The sequence below is a fragment of the Cryptomeria japonica genome, chromosome 6 (genome assembly GCF_030272615.1).
Source record: "Cryptomeria japonica chromosome 6, Sugi_1.0, whole genome shotgun sequence".
Lineage (NCBI taxonomy): Eukaryota > Viridiplantae > Streptophyta > Pinopsida > Cupressales > Cupressaceae > Cryptomeria > Cryptomeria japonica.
The window spans coordinates 452310418-452328791 of NC_081410.1; the positions used below are offsets into that span (position 1 = coordinate 452310418).

The 18374-nt window shown below is 36.4% G+C and overlaps 1 protein-coding gene across 1 annotated transcript; it reads left to right on the top strand.

The window, feature by feature from the left end:
- Positions 1-16809: 16809 nt before the first annotated feature.
- LOC131051042 ((R,S)-reticuline 7-O-methyltransferase-like) lies at positions 16810-18151 on the top strand. The gene is made up of 3 exons (XM_057985387.2): positions 16810-17472; positions 17692-17756; positions 17837-18151. The coding sequence occupies exons 1-3, from the start codon at positions 16815-16817 to the stop codon at positions 18149-18151; spliced, it is 1038 nt and encodes a 345-aa protein (XP_057841370.2). The 5' UTR covers positions 16810-16814.
- The last annotated feature ends 223 nt before the right edge of the window (positions 18152-18374 follow it).

The window sequence follows — 18374 nt, forward strand, 5'->3', positions numbered from 1 at the left end:
TCTCCCAATGAGGTTTTTTGGGATTATTCATGAGCCTGCTCACATCTCCCACTACATGAGAAATATCTGGACGGGTGCAAACCATGGCAAAGATGATGCTACCAACCGTTGAACAATATGGAATTCCCTTCATAAATTCTTGATCTTCTGGTGTCTTGGGTCATAAATTCAAAGATAAGTGGAAATAACCAGCAACTGGTGTGTTAACAACCTTGGCTCCAGCCATGCCAAATCTGTCCACAACTTTATCAATGTATGACTTTTGAGACAATCGAATCTCCTTCTTTTGTCTATTCGAGAAATAAATAGACGAGAATATATTCCCCCATGGCGGACCCGGAACACTACAAATAGAACCTTCATCCCAAGAATTTTCTTTGCTACTCATAAATCCGTCATTGCAAATTTGGTAGCTAATTCTTTCTTCAATCCACGAATAATCCTCATGCTCGTTCTAGCTACCAACATGTCATCCACATAGATAAAAATTATAATAAATTCACCATTTGGAAGTTTTTTATAGTAATGCATGGATCAAATTCACATCGAATGGAGCCATGCTCAATCATGAAGCGATCAAATTTGATATACCACTATCATGGGGCCTACTTGAGCCCATACAAACTTCTCTTGAATCTACAATAGAGATGTTCTGGCCCATGTTTTACAAATCCCTCAGGGTTTTCCATGTATAACTATTCTGTTAGACACAATGCACCACTCAGAGGGGGGTGAATCAGTGGTTCTCAATCTTTTCCCTTCAACTATCCTATGTGAGTATACCAATTCTAACTCAATATAGACTTACCAGTTAGAGGAGAGACCACCCCAAATTCAAACACACACAAAGGGACATCACATAATACCAGTATGTATGAAGAAAACCCAAGATGGGAAAAACCTCGGTGAGGAATGCTACTAGAGTCTACTGCTCCAATCCAACCTCACACTGAAATATGTTACAAAGTTTAGGGCACCAACCCAAGGAGCTACAACCCCTGATTTAGGACACCAACCCAACGAGCACCAACCCCTAATTTAGGGCACCAACCCAAGGAGTACCAACCTCTGATTTAGGGTACCAACCCAAGGAGAACCAACACCTGCATCGAGCTACTATTCTGTGATCACAATGATAGCATCAAATACAAATGTAGTTATACTGTTACAAGTAAATTTTATAACCATTGAATATACTTCACTCTGTCAGTGAGACACCTTCTCTTATACATTGATTCACCTCTCTCTGCTTCTACTTTATAGTTTACACTCTACTAGTTACCTTGCTCTGTATCTACTTTGTCATATCTCTCCTTCATTGTGCTACACTTCAGCACCCTCTGTTGTCTTCCTGTCGATACAAGCACATACCGGTTATCTTCTCTAATGCAATCTAGCTACTTAACTAGTTTCTCAAACCATATCGGTTGAACCCTCTGTTAAACCCTATCACCGATTTAACCTTCACTCACTTAATCATTGTTATCTTCTTCTATGTTCACTCTGACTTATCTAACTCTCTTATTTAGCAGCTATACTCTCTCCCATCTGGCAGCAATTAACAATATCTTTGGCTCTCATATTTATAGCCCAGTCTTCCCGCCAAAAACCACATTCAAACTTGGCACCTTAGGGTTTTCTCCACTGATCACAAGGCACATCAAATCTAATCAAATCTGATTGGATCACAACTCAGAGATGTTTTCCTATACATATCCACCATTTTTTTGCCTCCCAAAACATGCTTTCTATGTTTTGCATTCTGCATTCAATCTATCGGTTCATCCCTTGGTCAAACACCATAAATGGCTTAGTTGTTTCCTTCACCAACCTGACCTACATAATCGATTTGTCCTGGATCTCTATTGTCGATTTTATCTCGAGCTGCAAACTTCTACAACTCGACCCGTGGAACACGCTATTGACATAAATGTTGACCTGTCACCTTCTACCTTGCTGCCTAACACCTCACCGACTCAACACACCGACTTGTGCATGCGTGCCACTTCACCTATATGTGGGAACTATGCCGGCATCCACATCAGCAAGGATCTTTGTGTTATCTAGACTCGGTCACCGACAATCGACACACAACCAGTCCTTCCTATCTGTCGCTTTACTATCCTGACGATATCTCACTTTCTACCAGTTACTCTTCATGTCTGCACTCTGCTTCTCTTCTGGTGGAACACTCAACCAGTCAACGCTCTTTCTAACCTACCTTATGCACATCTTCATCAGATGGGAGTCTTCTGCATTTGCACCTAGTTCATATTACCGGTGGACTTACATACCAGTAAACACCTTGATGACACCATGTCATCAACCTTCAACAGACTCCATCTTTAATCCGGCCATTTTCCTCTGTCTGTATCTACTCAGCCTTGTCTTCTTCTTGATTAGCTCGAACCATATCTCAACTAGTTTTTCAAATTGACAAACTCATCACACTTCATCTGTTCCAGCAATTCAGCATGCCTTCTATGTCGGTCCAGTGCATATTCCCGATCTCATTCACTTGAGGCATTCCTCTGATTCATCGATAGATCCGGTGTGAGCCTTAAAACATCTACTTTTACCTCTCCTTCCATATCTACACAAAACTATGATGCACACTATGCATAATAGGAGATAAGCTCCACTTATTGGTGGTAGTGGATCCTTGTCATCTGCATCCTGCATTGTAATCATATGGCTTCCCTGTTTGTGCAGCATATCTTAAAATAGGTACATGTGATCCAATGTGGGGGCATTCATTGTCAATCATCTCTTCACATGGTGACTACATCTCTTATCCAGTGGGAGTCCTGTTGTTCTAGAACCACACAGCACACGAGTGACCTATACATTATTCTCCTCTTGTGTTGATGTGATTCAGTTAACATTTTGCCTCTTCATCACAAACAACAGCTCAACATCTTGCCCATCCTGCTTGTACACTGGCTTAAGTTAGGAATAAGCATCTTAAATATTTTAAGTTAGGTTTAAAATTTCAACAATGTCCATTGTTGATTGTAAACTTTTATTGAATCTTATTGTCATTATATAAATGAAAGTAACCCTTTTTTTTAATTTCATTGTGTATTTTTTCTAAAATCTATTTTATTCCAATTCAATATGTTTATTGGAACATAAAAGATAAATGACATTGAAAAAGATTACATAATCATATACAAAAAATCTATACACAATGATATCATGGATTGATAAAAAATCATGTTGCTAATTTTTTAAGAATGTTGATAAATCTTTTTAATTCAAGCTAATTTATTTATTTATTTAGTACTTATATAGTAAGTATTAGATTTTTATAATCTATTAAAAAAATTATAATATAACATTCAATATTAAAATTATGTTTTGATTAGATTAAACTAGGAAAGGCCTAAACCATTACATTACTGTTACATAAACGAAAAAGTGAGAAAAAGCATGGGACTCACGAGGAGTGAGATCCTTAAACCTAAGTACCAGCTACCAAAAAGGAACATAACCCAACATGCACTGAAAACCGGGTGCCACAAAACTCAAAGATAGACGAGACTATAGAAAAACGAAAAAAACACACAAAGACCCACTCCCATCAAAGGCACGAACTGATGGCCTACTTGGTGGGTGGATTCTCGATCTTCTAGTCCTAAATCATAGCTGTCATCTTATCAAAGAGGGAGAGTCTCTTGTTTGATCCTTTATCAAACGAAATAGAAGGGGATTCTGGAGTCACTTTCACCCTAAACATCGATGCCTCTAAACCAGTGCAGGGAAAGAATCCAAATGTTGCTTCTTTCTATCTTGCCTCTTGTCAATCTCATCTTAGATGGCCTGTAGAGTTGCCAAATTCCTTTTGAACATTTCATTGTTCTAAGTGATCACATCCTCCAAGTTTCTTTTAAGGGTCACTTGGCTATTCTAAAGCACTTCAATAGCCTTCATCATTTCCTTCATGTCCTCCTTTTGGTCAATCTTCTCATACAGTCCCTTTAGTTCCTCCTCCATGCCTTCCCATTTATCCAGCTTCTCATCCAAATTGTTAGTTTTTGCCCAAACCCTTTGGTCTTTGTCCTCTTTTGCCTAGTTGGAAGCTTTAAAATTTGCTTCAACAAGGGCTTCCAAGTCTATTAATTTTGTTTTATGCCACATTAAGCTGACCTGGAAGCCAACAGATGAAAGCTTCCTATTTATTATAGCCATCACAAAGCTCATTAACTTTATCCACAAAGGTAGAGAAATCCCATTTCCTTGGGGAATTCATAGGTGAGGGGCAGGGGAACCAAAGGAAGGGTTACAAGGCGTACCTGCTTTTCTAACAGGGTTATCCAAGGTCCACTCTGACCTAGTAGACCATAAGGAAGCAAAACCCTTAGAGGTATTTTCATCTTTGTCTAGCTCTTTGACAATTCTTTCAACATTGGGACGGTTCGAGGGGTTCTTAGATTTAACCATACTATTGGGGTTAAGCCAACTAGGGGTCCCTTTAGGTTTAGGAGTGAAGTCAACATATTTGTTATCCATGTTGACCCAAAGCTCAACACACAAAGTGGGCCAGAGGGATTACAAGTCAAGAGACTAGTAGGGGTTAAAATTGCATGAATATCAAAATTATGTTTAGTTATAGTGATGTCTTATATAAAACTTCAACTTATACAGTAAAAATATTTTTGAGTGGGAGAAGTTGATTCAAATAACAAACAAGAATATTAGAGTGGTTGTGTAGCGTAGTAAATTGTATTCCTTTGTAGTTTCACACTCTATTTGGACCCCAACTTTAGTGTTATATTTGTTGGATCATTTTAAGCTTAATTCGGTCATATCCTACCCTATAACTTTAATTATTAACCCCACAATTCAACTATCATCAATTACTCAATTAGGACCTAAGTTAAAATCACAAACTCCAACATTTGTGACTACCTTTCAAAGGCCCTATTTTGGTGGGACTTGGGGGGCCTCCAAACACCTCTCATCAAAATTCCCTAAAATTGTTGTCATTTCTAGTGTTAGCCTTTACAATTCAGGTTGTGGTCACAATTTTTGTACTTGACTATTTTATACATGCTAAAATTTTATGAAAGATACTTTGTGAACCCTATATAAATCAACCTTTCATCATTCATATGACCTAGTTGATTTTAATGGGATTTTATGAGAATTCAAACCATCAAGAAAGTGTTTTAGGATTTGAATATTTAGTCTATTGAGCAATAAATTATAGTAACTTGCATACAAGTATAATTTCATGATTGAATTTGTTATTTTTGTCATTTCATTGCATTATCACTTGAAGGACTTGTCTAAATGGTATTGCATCACCATCATCATAAATCTAAGATATAATAATTTTAATTCGGCATTACAATTATAATTTAGCCTCTATTCTCTTCGATGATAAACTCTATTTTTCATCAATCGTACCTATTTAGGGAGGTACAAACACCAACACAAGGTTTTAATTAGGCAAGCCCCTATAAAAGACAATCATTTTCCCCCATTTTTGTGTGTAGGTGTAGATTTCACAATAGTGGAGGTTATCAATGTTTAGAGAAGACTGAGACAAATAGCACCCGATTTTAAAAAGGAAGAAACTCGTGGAATAGGGCGCCCTCCAATCGTATTCGAGGTTCTTTTCCTATAATTTTGGGAAACATGACTACAAGACCTCTTGACTATATTTTTACTCCTTATTAATTTGGACACCCTCATGGCTAGAGCACCCTCCAATCATATCCTACACTTTTAGCTCTAGATTACGACTATAGATTCATGTCTGTCTCTTTTCTAGATCTAGCTTACTGTGTTGGTTTTTTAATTGTGTATGTCACTTTTTATGCTTGAAGTTGTCATTTTTCTATCATTTAAGCTAGTTCATTTATACACACTCAACAATCTCAATTCTATTGCAGCAAAAGAACAAAATTCCAAGTGTTCATCTCTCGTATAGGACTATAGTTGAACCTAACTTTTTTTCCAATGATATGTAATGGAGAGTTGAAATATTAGTTTATGTTCCTAAACTAGGATCTTATTATCCCCATATCGAATTAAGAAAAATTGGATTTCTTTTCATAAATGATTCATACAAATAATTTCCAATATACGTCAACAGCTTAAACTTTATGAAATATATTTTCTCAATTACAATATCTTGACAAAAATAACATAGTTTCCTAAAATAATAATAAGAATAATAACAATAATAATAACAACAATAATAACAACAACAACAAGAATAATAATAATAATAATAATAATAATAATAATAATAATAATAATAATAATAATAATTGTTCTGCAGTAAAACGTATATTATAATACTATTTAAAAGAAGTAATAATATAATTATAGGGAGTAATATAATGATTGTAATTATTATAAATCAGATTGAATTATTAATTCCATATCAAATAGAAGGTTATGTTTCTCTGATATGGACTTAAAGGCGATGTTTAAGATAGTTTGTCTCCTAATCATTTGGGTTTAAGTCATGATTATGGTTAGTATTAGACATAGGGTTAGGCTTATAATTACAATTACGATCAGGGTCACTATTAGAATCATAACTATGTTTACAAAAAAATCAGGGTTAGGATTACAGTTAGAATTAGGATTATGGTTACAAAAAAAGTTACAATTAGGATAAGAATTCAAATAAAGGTTACAATTGTGGTTATGGTTAGGATTACATTTAAAGTTAGAGTTAATATTATAGTAAAAATAAAATAAATTTATATTATTTTAATATAGATATCATGTAAACCCATTTATCAACTAGATAACACATTCTTTACATGCCTCTTTATATTTCTTTGAATTATAACAAATACTTCTCGCACTTAAAAATGGAAACAAATACTATTATAAATTAGATATTAACAATTGGCATTGTATTAAAACAAAAACTACAATACAAAAATCTATATTAATTTTATTATAAATATAATATTAATTAATATTATTTATTCTATTCCTAAGAACATTATAATTATGGTTACGATTACAATTACAATTAGCAAAACAATTATGTCAATAAGTAAAAAACATATAAATTAATTTATTGTAACTAAATTTTTTTTAAAATTATGTTAATTTAGGCCTCAATATTTGCATACCTTATTCATGTAATAATTTTAATTCAAATCACATTTCCAACATTCTCACCACAAATGCATCTTCAACTACAAGTTGATCCATATACCTATCAAACTTTAAAATAATTAATCAATAAAATAGACAAAATCGTCACAATTCTCAGTTTGAAAAACACATATTTGATTGCACTTCTACAAGTTACAGGAGTCAACATTCCCCACTGCCGACGTTGCAGGAGTCAACATTGCAGGATTCTTCAGCAGCAGCTCATGAGACATGGACCAGCTAGGATATGAACTCGCCCCTCTTGAACTTATTTCCAACACCACCAGCTCACTCATCGCCCACTCTACTGTCTCGTCCTTATTACTGCCAATAAACCGCTCGGGCTTGAACTGCTGAGCATCTTTCCAAAAAATTTCATCCCTTCCCATCGCCCACACATTCACATACAGTCTCGTCTTTGGCGGAACAAAATATCCTCCGACACTGCAGCCTTCCACAGACTCGTGTGGAATGAGCAGAGGAAATGGCTTATAATATCACTCTCCTTTATTCTGCGGTCTCTGCCCACCGCTGATTCCATCTCTTTCTGTGCTCGAGCCAACGTTGCAGGAGCACGTTGCAGGATTCCTCAGCAGTTCATGTTGAGACATGGATCAGCCAGGACACAAATCTAAGATCTTTCATACGTTGCTGGAGTTCTTTCATACGTTACTGGAGTGCTTTATTACTGAATTATTGATCCTTCTTAGACCAGTCCATCATCGATCTGAATGTAACTTATTTCCAACACGGGCGATACTACTGTTGTCGACGATGTTTTGATTCCCGCACTTAACATGTCCTGCACAATTTCCCTTTCCTTACTGAATTTATACACAATTCATATGGTGACAATGGGAAACAGAGTAGCATATTTCAAAGCTGATCCGTGAAATTCTTAAACTTACCAAAATGATTCCTTTGATGTGGACCCGTGAGATTGTTTGGCCCTCCGTCTCGGCCATGTCCAGCATCACGTCTTCCATGTCTTTACAATGATCTTATTCCTTGGGATCTCCTTTTCCCAATCTACCATAAACGATTTCTGTTTTCAGATAAGATCATTTTCGCTTTATTCAGATGATATAACATTAGAGTCAAGAAACGGGATCATTTGAACGTTTTAGTCAATAAATGTCAACAATCATCTAAGGTCAAGCACATGTGCTAGGAATAATCATCTTAAATATTCTAAGTTGGGTTTAAAATTTCAACAATGGATTGTTGATTGTAAACTTTTATTGATTCTTATTGTCATTATATAAAGATAAATGATACTGAAAAAGATTACATAATCATATACAAAAAATCTATACACAATGATATCATCGATTGATAAAAAGTCATGTTGTTAATTTTTTAAGAATGTTTATAAATCTTTTTAATTCAAGCTAGTTTATTTATTTATTTAGTACTTGTATAGCAAGTATTAGATTTTTATAATGTTTAAAAGAATTATAATATAATGTTCAATATTAAGATTATGTTTTGATTAGATTAAACTAGGAAAGGCCTAAACCATTACATTACTGTTACATAAACGAAAAAGTGAGAAAAAGCATGGAGAAAAATCAAAGATAGACGAGACTATAGACAAACAAAGAAAACACACACACACCCACTCCCACCAAAGGCACGAACCGATGGCCTACTTGGTGGGTGGCTTCTCAATCTTCTAGTCCTAAATCACAGCCTTCATCTTTGTTGGTGTAATTAATTATTCATGTTGGATATTATTACACCTTACTTAAGTTTACTTAGGATAATGCATTTCATAGTAGTTTGGGTATGAGATACTTGGGTGTTTGTGCCACATTGGGATAGTATGTGTAGGAGAATTTCCACCTTTTATGGTGTGATCTTGTTACTACTCCATCATATGCACTTATTGTGAAGTGATAATTCCACCTTCGGTGGGTGATCCACCACATGTGGAATATTTTATTGTTTCTCCAACCTAACAAACCTATCTCCTACCTACCCTTGTTTCTTATTGAGCCACATGTCATGTTTGTGTGCCCACATATCCATATAGCCTTGCCTATATAAGCAAGCTAAAATTCATTGTATGTAACAACTATTGAACAACTATTGAACAATTGATCATTCATCTATTGATGAGAATACAGTTTATTCTTGTCCTATATTTTGTCTCTCTATTTTGTACTTTTCATTGAGATCTTGATCTTGGCAAAATCTCACATCGTATCAGAGCCATTAGAGCATCATTGATTCGTCTTTGAGAGGCATTGTTGAAGGACGTCAAGAGGTGGATCTGAGGAGCAGCATCTTTTGGACGCTTCCTAGACCAGATGACGGGCCCTACTTGGATGTTGTACCTCCAGTGCAAGTGGTAGAGGAGGATAGGCCAAAATATCCTCAGTCAATCGGCTCCCTTATTGGTCCTAATTCCCCTCCCCTAAGTCCTCAAGAACTTCCATCCACATCTACTCTTGACCTTGAGTCGGGACACCCTTCCCCTGCTCAAAAATTGCTTGCAAAAGTTGTTAGACAACTCAAATAACCGGAAGACAACTGAGAGGGGGGATGAATCAGTTGTCACCAAATTACCAGAACCTTAAGCAATTACAACTTTAATACCAGAGCCCAAAAGATCAATACCGGAATGCATAAACCAAATACTGAAATAGAAGATAAACCAATTAACTAAAAACAACAATCAAAGAATACATACCATCCACATGACACCAAGATTTATATGTGGAAAACCCGGTAAAGGGTAGAAACACATCGAGAAGTCCAATCCACACGTTACATTAAGTCGATCGATAACCTAGACAATATTGGGAACCAAATTGGGTCCACACATGCTAAAACAATGATCCCAATCAACTAAGTCTCGAACATGATAACCATCAGCATCTTTTTGGGTTGAGCCAACCTTATGCTAAGGTTGATGATCGGTATATATAGATGCATTATTCATGCAATACATGTATTGGTGGTGTCTGAATGACCAGAAGAATTTATTTGTGCAAGCATATGCAAATCTATCCTTTGGTGTTGCGTTCGACCAGAGATTGAAGTGTTGTAGACTGTGGTGCTTAACTGGAACTGTTATCGGGCATTTGAGATGCTATTTATTTAGTTCATATAATCAGGATTGTTGTCTACTTAATTTGTAAGTCAGTGCTCGACTTCTTGTAAGGTAGTGAACCTTCCCTCAGGGTTGTAGCCTTTCGGGTTATTATTTCGAGCAGTGAGCCTAAATGCATGTGCATTCCCCATTGTAATTATTTCACATAGTACTACAGAGTATCATTTCATTGTGGGTAGGGTCCCACCCTTGGTTTTTCCCTTAACCGGGTTTTCCACGTCAAAATCTTGGTGTTATGTGTTGTGATGTTATTTTTCTTATCCTTCTTGTTGTTGCAATTGATCATATTTGTTTGTTAGGTTGATTTTGATGTTCCCGTGACAACTTATTCACCCCCCCTTCTCAGTTGTCTCTCCTTGTTGTTGCTAACAAGAAGGAATTTGAATTATAACCCATATCCTCATATCAAATCTATGAGGAGATAAAGGCTCATCTCCTTGAAATTCAAAACCTTGATATGACTGGAAAGGGATTTCTCTTCCTGGGGATAATATGTGCAAAGGGGTAGTAGCCCTAAGGCTCTCTAGGATTTCAGAAAATAAGACCACTCTAAGATGGTACACCAATAGGGCTTATCATGGAATTTTTTTTTTTGGCCATTTGGAGGAATTGATTATGTGTTGCATTGATGTTTCGTCATTGATGTCAACACCACCTATTTTGGTTCTTTATCGGTATCCTTCTGGTCCCGGTAAGTTGTTTGGTTTCTGGTTGGATTAGATCATGATGATCAGGTATGCTCTAGTATGTTTGGGTTATCGAATTGGCTTATTCATGCTACTCAGATTCATGTTCAATCATTTGGTTTTGATTTGGTGATCGGATGCTATCCTTTATGCCGATAAGCTTGGTTTGTTGTTCCGACAAGGGTTTCATCGAGAGAGCTTTGTTCAAGATCTTTGATGATATGCATAAGTGGTGTTGGTGCGGATTCTGGTGGAGATTCAAGATACTGATGGTTATCATCTTCGAGACTTAGTTGATTGGGATCATTGCTTTAGCATGTGTGGACCTAAATTGGGTCCCGGTATTGTCTAGGTTATCGACCGACTTAATGTAACGTGTGGATTGAACTTCTCGATGTGTTTCTTGGATGTCTTATCGGTTGGATATTATTTGTTTGGTCTCTGGCCGGCATGTTTTATAATTATGTAATTATTTTATTGTCTGGTGGTCGACCTTATTGTTTGTGGTCGAGGGTTTGTATATATATGATGTAAGATCTCATTGTAGATCATATTTGCAAGGGATATGTGAGGATGTATATGAGCGCATAATGTAATAATCATTCAGGCACGGGATTTGGTCGATCATTGGTGATCGAGTTGGGTTTATGTAAGAGGATTTTGTCCTTCGGTATTAAGCTTAGCCGGAACTATACTCAGGCATAGGAGATGCTATCTTTGCAGTTCATTCAATTCTACAGATTGTAGTCTGGATTTTTATGTAGTCAGTGAGACTCCTTTTGTGATGAGTAGTATTCTCTAGGTTGTTGGCCTTCCTGCAAGTGCAGGCACCTTAATTATAATTCACATACTTACTGCAGAAGTATTATCTAACTGTGGGTAGGCTTCCCACCATTTTTTTTCCCTTTACCGAGTTTTCCACGTATAAATCTTGGTGTCATGTGGATGGTATGTATTCTCTGGTTGTTGTTTTTAGTTAATTGGTTTATCTTCTATTTCAGTATTTGGTTTATGCGTTCCGGTATTGATCTTTTGGGTTCTGGTATTAAAGTTTTAATTGCTTAAGGTTCTGGTAATCTGGTGACAACTGATTCACCCCCCCTCTCAGATGTCTTCTGGTTATTTGAGTTGTCTAATAGCTTTTGCAAGAAATCTTTCAGAAGGGGAAGGGTGTCCTGACTCAGGGTCAAGAGTAGATGCGGATGGAGGTTCATAAGGACTTAGGGGAGGGGAATTAGGACCAATAAGGGATCCAATTGACTCAGGATATTTTGGCCTATCCTCCTCTACCACTTGCACTGGAGGTACAACATCCAAGTAGGGTGTTTCGTGAGGTAAAGTCATTTTGTCAACATCTGTGTAAGTAGCAAAAATTTCCCTCATCTTTTTTTCTAGAATTAGTTGCATCTCCCATGTTGGAGAATAAGAATTGTCCTCCCTCCATCTTCTATTTTCCTCATATTGGATTTTATACCACCTCTCCTTTCTTTTCAAACTTTCTCATAGTTTTCTGCATTCCTTCTGAGGTATTCATCATCTTCCTCATCCCATTGATGTTCTAGTGTCTTGGCCTTCCCAAGCTTTTTGTTAAGCCAATCAGAGTCTAATAAACTATATTTGGCTTGGGAAATTCTATACTTGTTCAACATAGAATCTAGGATATCATATGCCTTCTTATTTAAAAAGTGATACATCCCAATCACCACTTGTGATGGGATCATTGATCCTTTCTTATGTGACCCCCCTACGAAGGATTTATCAGCCTCAGCTAATTGATGCATGATTTCTAAGAAGGTCAACTTATCTTGGCAAGTGATAGGCAAAACCCTAGGAGTAACAGGGCTGCCAAAAACCCTTATGATTCTATGGTCCTTAAAGTAGAACCATGACCCCCAATTGTGGGTAATACCTAATTAAAGCTTAAGGTCTTTGGGCGTGAGAAATTCCTTATCCCTCGGGATTAGACCCCGCCTAACTCCCTTCTGCAAAATACTTAAAAGATTTCTTACAAAAACAATTTCAAAGGTCAAATAATTTGACTCATTCATATGTGAGTCCCAAATGTAGGTCCATTCCTGAACTGGGAGCTGTTCTCCTCTAACCAAGGTTGCAATCTACAAATTGAGATGTCAAACCTTAAGGCCTTTATACAAGAATATATGCATTAGGAGAAAGTAATACCTGAAAATTGTTGATTTGCCAATTTTGAAATCACATAGGGCACTATGCAAATCCTCATCTACTAAGGAAGCATAGTCAAAAGGCCTATTGATATCCCTACTTTGGATATCCATAAAAATCATCAGCATCAAATTTGGAATCAATTTCCTAGCATCTGCAACACATACTTGACATAAGGCATAGAATGTATCCAATAAAGAATTGATAAATAAATTTGTGTTGTAAGGGGCAGTCTGTTGTGGTGTCAACTTTTTATCATCCCCATTTATGTGTGGAGGCGTAAATGATGTTAATTTTCTTCTATATAGGAGCTCATTTTTCTTGTATTTTGTAACTAACTCATGTGGATCAATAGCCCAATATGTGTTAGGGTTGAGCATTAAAACTTCATTGATGACATCTCTAGTGATTTTTGTCATCCTCTCCCCTTCACTGGACACAATCTCTCTAGTATCAACCATGTAATCTGAAGCAATTTCAGTGATCAATTCAGTGTTTAAATGGACATTTGGAACTACAAGCTTTTCTAAATTGCAATTCCATATATTTGATACTGAGACTCTCTATTTCTTCTTATTATACCCTCTTCTCCACAGGCTGAAACCGCATGGTAGAATCAATGCATCTCTAATTCTAGAAAAATTGTCAACAATAAATTCATCTTGTCTAGACCCTGGCTTACACCTCTTCTAAATCTTTTTTCATCCAGGAAGTTGCATGATTATTTCCTCAAAGAATTTCATCTTTCGAAACTAGAGGACTCTGCCATTTCTAAGGTTAGGGTTTATGCGCAGACTCAATGAAACAGTAACAAGAAGCTCTTGAAATTCAATTCAGGCTTAAACCTTTAGCACTTAGGCAACTATAAACAATTGAGGATTATGCAGAGAAAACCTAAAGGCTAAAAGGTATGCAGCAGAATGCAAACAATAATCATTTTTTAGAAACCCTAATTGCAAGAGTAAAGAAGCACAAAATAACAGAGCATATACATAGCACTATGAGTGTGAATTAGAGAAGGAACGGTGATAAAATAGGCAAAATATGTGGATCATAAAGGGCGAATTGGACCCATTTACTAGGGGCACGTAGGCTAGTGTGATAGAAGGAGAGAGTCGTTGCAATTCATATTTGAACGTTGGGGCCCCAACAACAAACTCTCGTTCAGTCGGCGACAAATGAGAAGCAGACATGTAGAAGAAATTTTAATGTTTTTATTTTGCCCTTAGTTCTCAAGCCTTCACGGAATTGTGGAACTAACTTGGTCATGCATCCCTGCCCAATCGTGCAATCACATAGAGATCCTAGCCATTGATCTTCTATAAAATCATCTTCCTTTATCGCACTTAAAAGTGGGGAGAATTTGACCCACATTCTTATTACATGGCTTGGCTATCCATGTGTTCATATTTCATTTTCTCTGGGTAACTAACATAATCTTGCATGGGACATATATGCCACTTCTGAAGCAAATATGCGGAGTTAACTTCCAGGTGCACCTTTTGGCAATCGTGTAATCGCGCGATCATCGGGTCCATCGATCTTGTTTAAGTTGCTTGCTACATATGTTACAAAGGATGCGACCCTACCGGGCCTACCTTTTCGCCATATCATCCCGACATCCATGCGTCATCTATTCATTGGTCCACATATAGGCATATTAAGCTCAAGAAGGTCCCACTACCCATGTAAGTGGTGGGGTTGTGGAATTAACCTCAACATACAACTTCTATTAGTAGCGGAGTTGCGCAATAATTTGGGTGGTCAGATCACTAAGAAGTGACCAATAAATATCACTAAGATATCGGACCCACCTTTGTTTACGTGTTCGCGACCGCTGATCTGGCTAGAGCTTTTTAGTCCATGTGGGATTTGACCGGTTCAAATGGGATCCAGGTACCGGGTAGAAAGGTGGGCTTGCGGAGTTAGCATTAACTGGCCAATTGATCTAATCACGCAACCGCACACAAATGCAAGCTGTAGATTTGGTTGAAGATGAGGGAAAATTAAGCTACAAAAGGAAAGGGTCGGACAGGATAGCTAACACAAGGGGTCGATGACATAATAGGCTTAGAAGATAACTTAAATCACCGGAAACCGACTGTTGAAGGTCACCACCTGAAATGAACAAAAAGAAAATGCAGCAGGGCTAGGACTTAGTTTTTAAGGTTTTAGGCTTAGAACATGAAAATAACTTAAACCCTAGACCATTCTTAGAGAAAAAAATTCAAAATACATCCCAACAGAACCCATGTAGAGATAAGAAAAGAGTTGCTACACTTCAACGTCAACCACATTTGATGCATCGAATTCATTTAGAGGTAATTCATCGTAAAAAGTAATTGGAGAATCTATATGGTCGTGGTTAACATACCATACATTGGATTCTCATTTGGTCCTCTCCCATTATTTCCTAATTTCCTCTATAGATGACCAATGCCAACAACAATGATGCGGAATGGTTTATAAATGGAGTTCATCCCAACAAAAGAACCCCAAAAGCATCTCACTCTTTAATAGGAATGCATGTGAACCAAGTTTTGGCATAAATAATTGCTAACTATACCCCACCTTGATTAATTATTCATGCAAGATTCTATAAACTTTCAATTTGTGTAACTTTGATTAGTGTCAACAATTCCAATGATAAATATATATCCACGCATGTATTAAAAAATGTTGAAGTTGAAACAGACACGTCATCATATGCAATAACACGACACAATGTTTCTTGGTTCATTCAAATACATAGAGTGTAAGTCACAGGTTTACATGTGATTACTATAAATCTTAAGGATATTCACTATTGGTAATAAATTTAATGACTTCGATTGACTATGATGCATAATGGAGCATGATGGTGAATGGTTTGTATTATTATACATTATTTCTCTTCTCCTCAACGCAACATGATGAAAGCATGTATGTTATAGTTAAGGAAACCACATTTCCATAAACTATTTAAATGTGATATTATTATCTATTTTTCTATATTATATGGTTAATGTTATAATGATGTTGTTGAATTCAAATGGTTAAATATTAGACTCTATGATTTCCTCGAATTGTTGTAAATAGTTGATGTGGTTATTACAACTTATAAAATTAAGATTGATTAAGAACTGGAATAAATATTTGTTGATTGAAAATTAATAGAAAAAGACATTATATTATGAGTAAATTTAGTGAAATAAGAAATGAGAAAAGATGTTGTACCAAAGTTTGGAATTCCATTCTCCCTTTGAATTGAAAATTAATAGAAAAAGACATTATATTATGAGTAAATTTAGTGAAATAAGAAATGAGAAAAGATGTTGTACCAATGTTTCACCACGTTTTCCCTTTGCCTAGTTGAACCGGCGAACAGATTTAAAAGGACATGCTCGATTCATGCTTCAACTATGGATTCTTTGAATAGGCGAACAGATCTAGAAAAGCGTGCTTGATTCATGACATTTACAAATTGATTTTATATTTCGTCAACAGATTTTTCGAGAGACAGTCAAGATGAGTAGGCAAATTGTTTGAGGGTTTACTTTATTTAGATAGCTTCCCCATATTTTTCAAATTCTAACTGCAATTATGATAACTGAAGTTACAGGTTGAAAGTAATTATAAATAGTTGTTCTCATTCTCATTTGTGAAGCACATTGCATTTTGATTCAATCCATACATTGTGAACTTCTGCTTGCTTCTCAATGGCTCCTCCACTTACAGTTGCAATTCCCCAGGTTTCTGAACAAGAAGCCCAAATGGATAAGCTAAAACTGTATGACATAATGCTCGGCTCAGCTAAGCCCATGGCTGTGAGAGCTGCTGTTTTGCTGAATATTCCGGACATAATTGCTGAGGCTTCAGGCTCTCTTACCGTAGAAGAAATTGCTGCTCATATTTCAGAGTCCACCAAAGAAGAAAGCCCCCCTCCCATAGAATATCCGTTTCGTCTTCTGAGATTTCTAGCCTCCCAGGAAGTGTTTATTGAGATCCCACACCAGGAGGTTTTCAGGCAAACTAGATATGGCCTCACAGGCGTTTCTGGATTACTTGTTAAGGAAACAAGAAAAGGAGGTGTATCCGTGCAAAACTATGTTCCTTGGTTGTTGGCATTCAACAATCATAGTAGCCTCCAGGGATGGCTGCATCTGCATGAGTCTGTGTTAGAAGGCAGCAGCGCCTTCAGTAAGGCTTTTGGTATGAGTTATTGGGACTACGTTGCAAACAATCCTGAAGCCAACAAGACATTGAACGAGGCCATGTCCTGTGACACTCGTGCTGTCATGTCTAGTGTTGTCAAGATTTATGAGGAGGGATTTAAGAAGATTGATTCTTTGGTCGATGTTGGGGGAGGCTTAATTAGTCTTAGGTCTGTTTAGTTTCGTTTAAAAGAAAAAGATTGGGTTCACAATGATGCCATCAGTTTACTGATTAGTACATATAATTATGAATAATTATTGTTTATTAATATAATATTTTGTGCATCAAAATGATAGTAAGCTAATATGGTGTTTTTCTTTTAAATTATAGGAGTTCAACATCTGATTGTAAGCTAATATGGGTTGGTTTTTAACATTGTAGGAGTACAACATGTGAGTGGCGATATGTTTGAGCATATTCCATCAGCTGATGCAATCTTTATCAAGGTATATAATCTTAGGTTATATTTGCGCCAACTTTAAAATTTTAAAGAGTAACTTAAATTGAATTGAAAATTTTATTGCAGTCAGTTTTGCATGATTGGAGTGATGATGATTGTGTAAGAGTGTTGAGAAGGTGCTATGAGGCTATACCAGAAAATGGAAAAGTTATAATCGTTGATGCCCTTATTGCTGAAGGAAAAAAAGATGAAGATAACAAAGAAAATCTTCTAAGGGGAGTGGGACTGGCATTTGATATGGAAATGATGCTATTGAGTACTGGTGGAAAGGAGCGAACAGAGATGCAATTTAAACAAATTCTTACCAAAGCGGGTTTCAAAAGCTACACCATCTTCAAATTACCATCTTTTCAAAACATTATTGAGGTTTCCAAGTTCTGAATCAATTGAGTGTTTGTTCAATAGTCACATTATTAGTGATGTATTAGATGCTCCATGTATGTTGAGAGTACTTGGTTATAGATAATATATAAATAAATTACTATCATCACTTAAAGGAATGATAAATGCATCATTCTTTTAGGGGAGATATAATTATGAGTTCCTAGAGCTCTTTGGATTGGTTTAGTTTCAAACCACCTCGAGTTAGTTGATCTTTTGCTGT

Excerpts from the sequence above, each read along its gene's own strand:
- LOC131051042 (XM_057985387.2), top strand. The coding sequence starts at position 16,815 with ATGGCTCCTCCACTTACAGTTGCAATTCCCCAGGTTTCTGAACAAGAA. Across the intron at positions 17,473-17,691 it reads TGTTGGGGGAGGCTTAATTA|GAGTACAACATGTGAGTGGC; the intron begins GTCTTAGGTCTG and ends TTAACATTGTAG. Across the intron at positions 17,757-17,836 it reads CTGATGCAATCTTTATCAAG|TCAGTTTTGCATGATTGGAG; the intron begins GTATATAATCTT and ends ATTTTATTGCAG.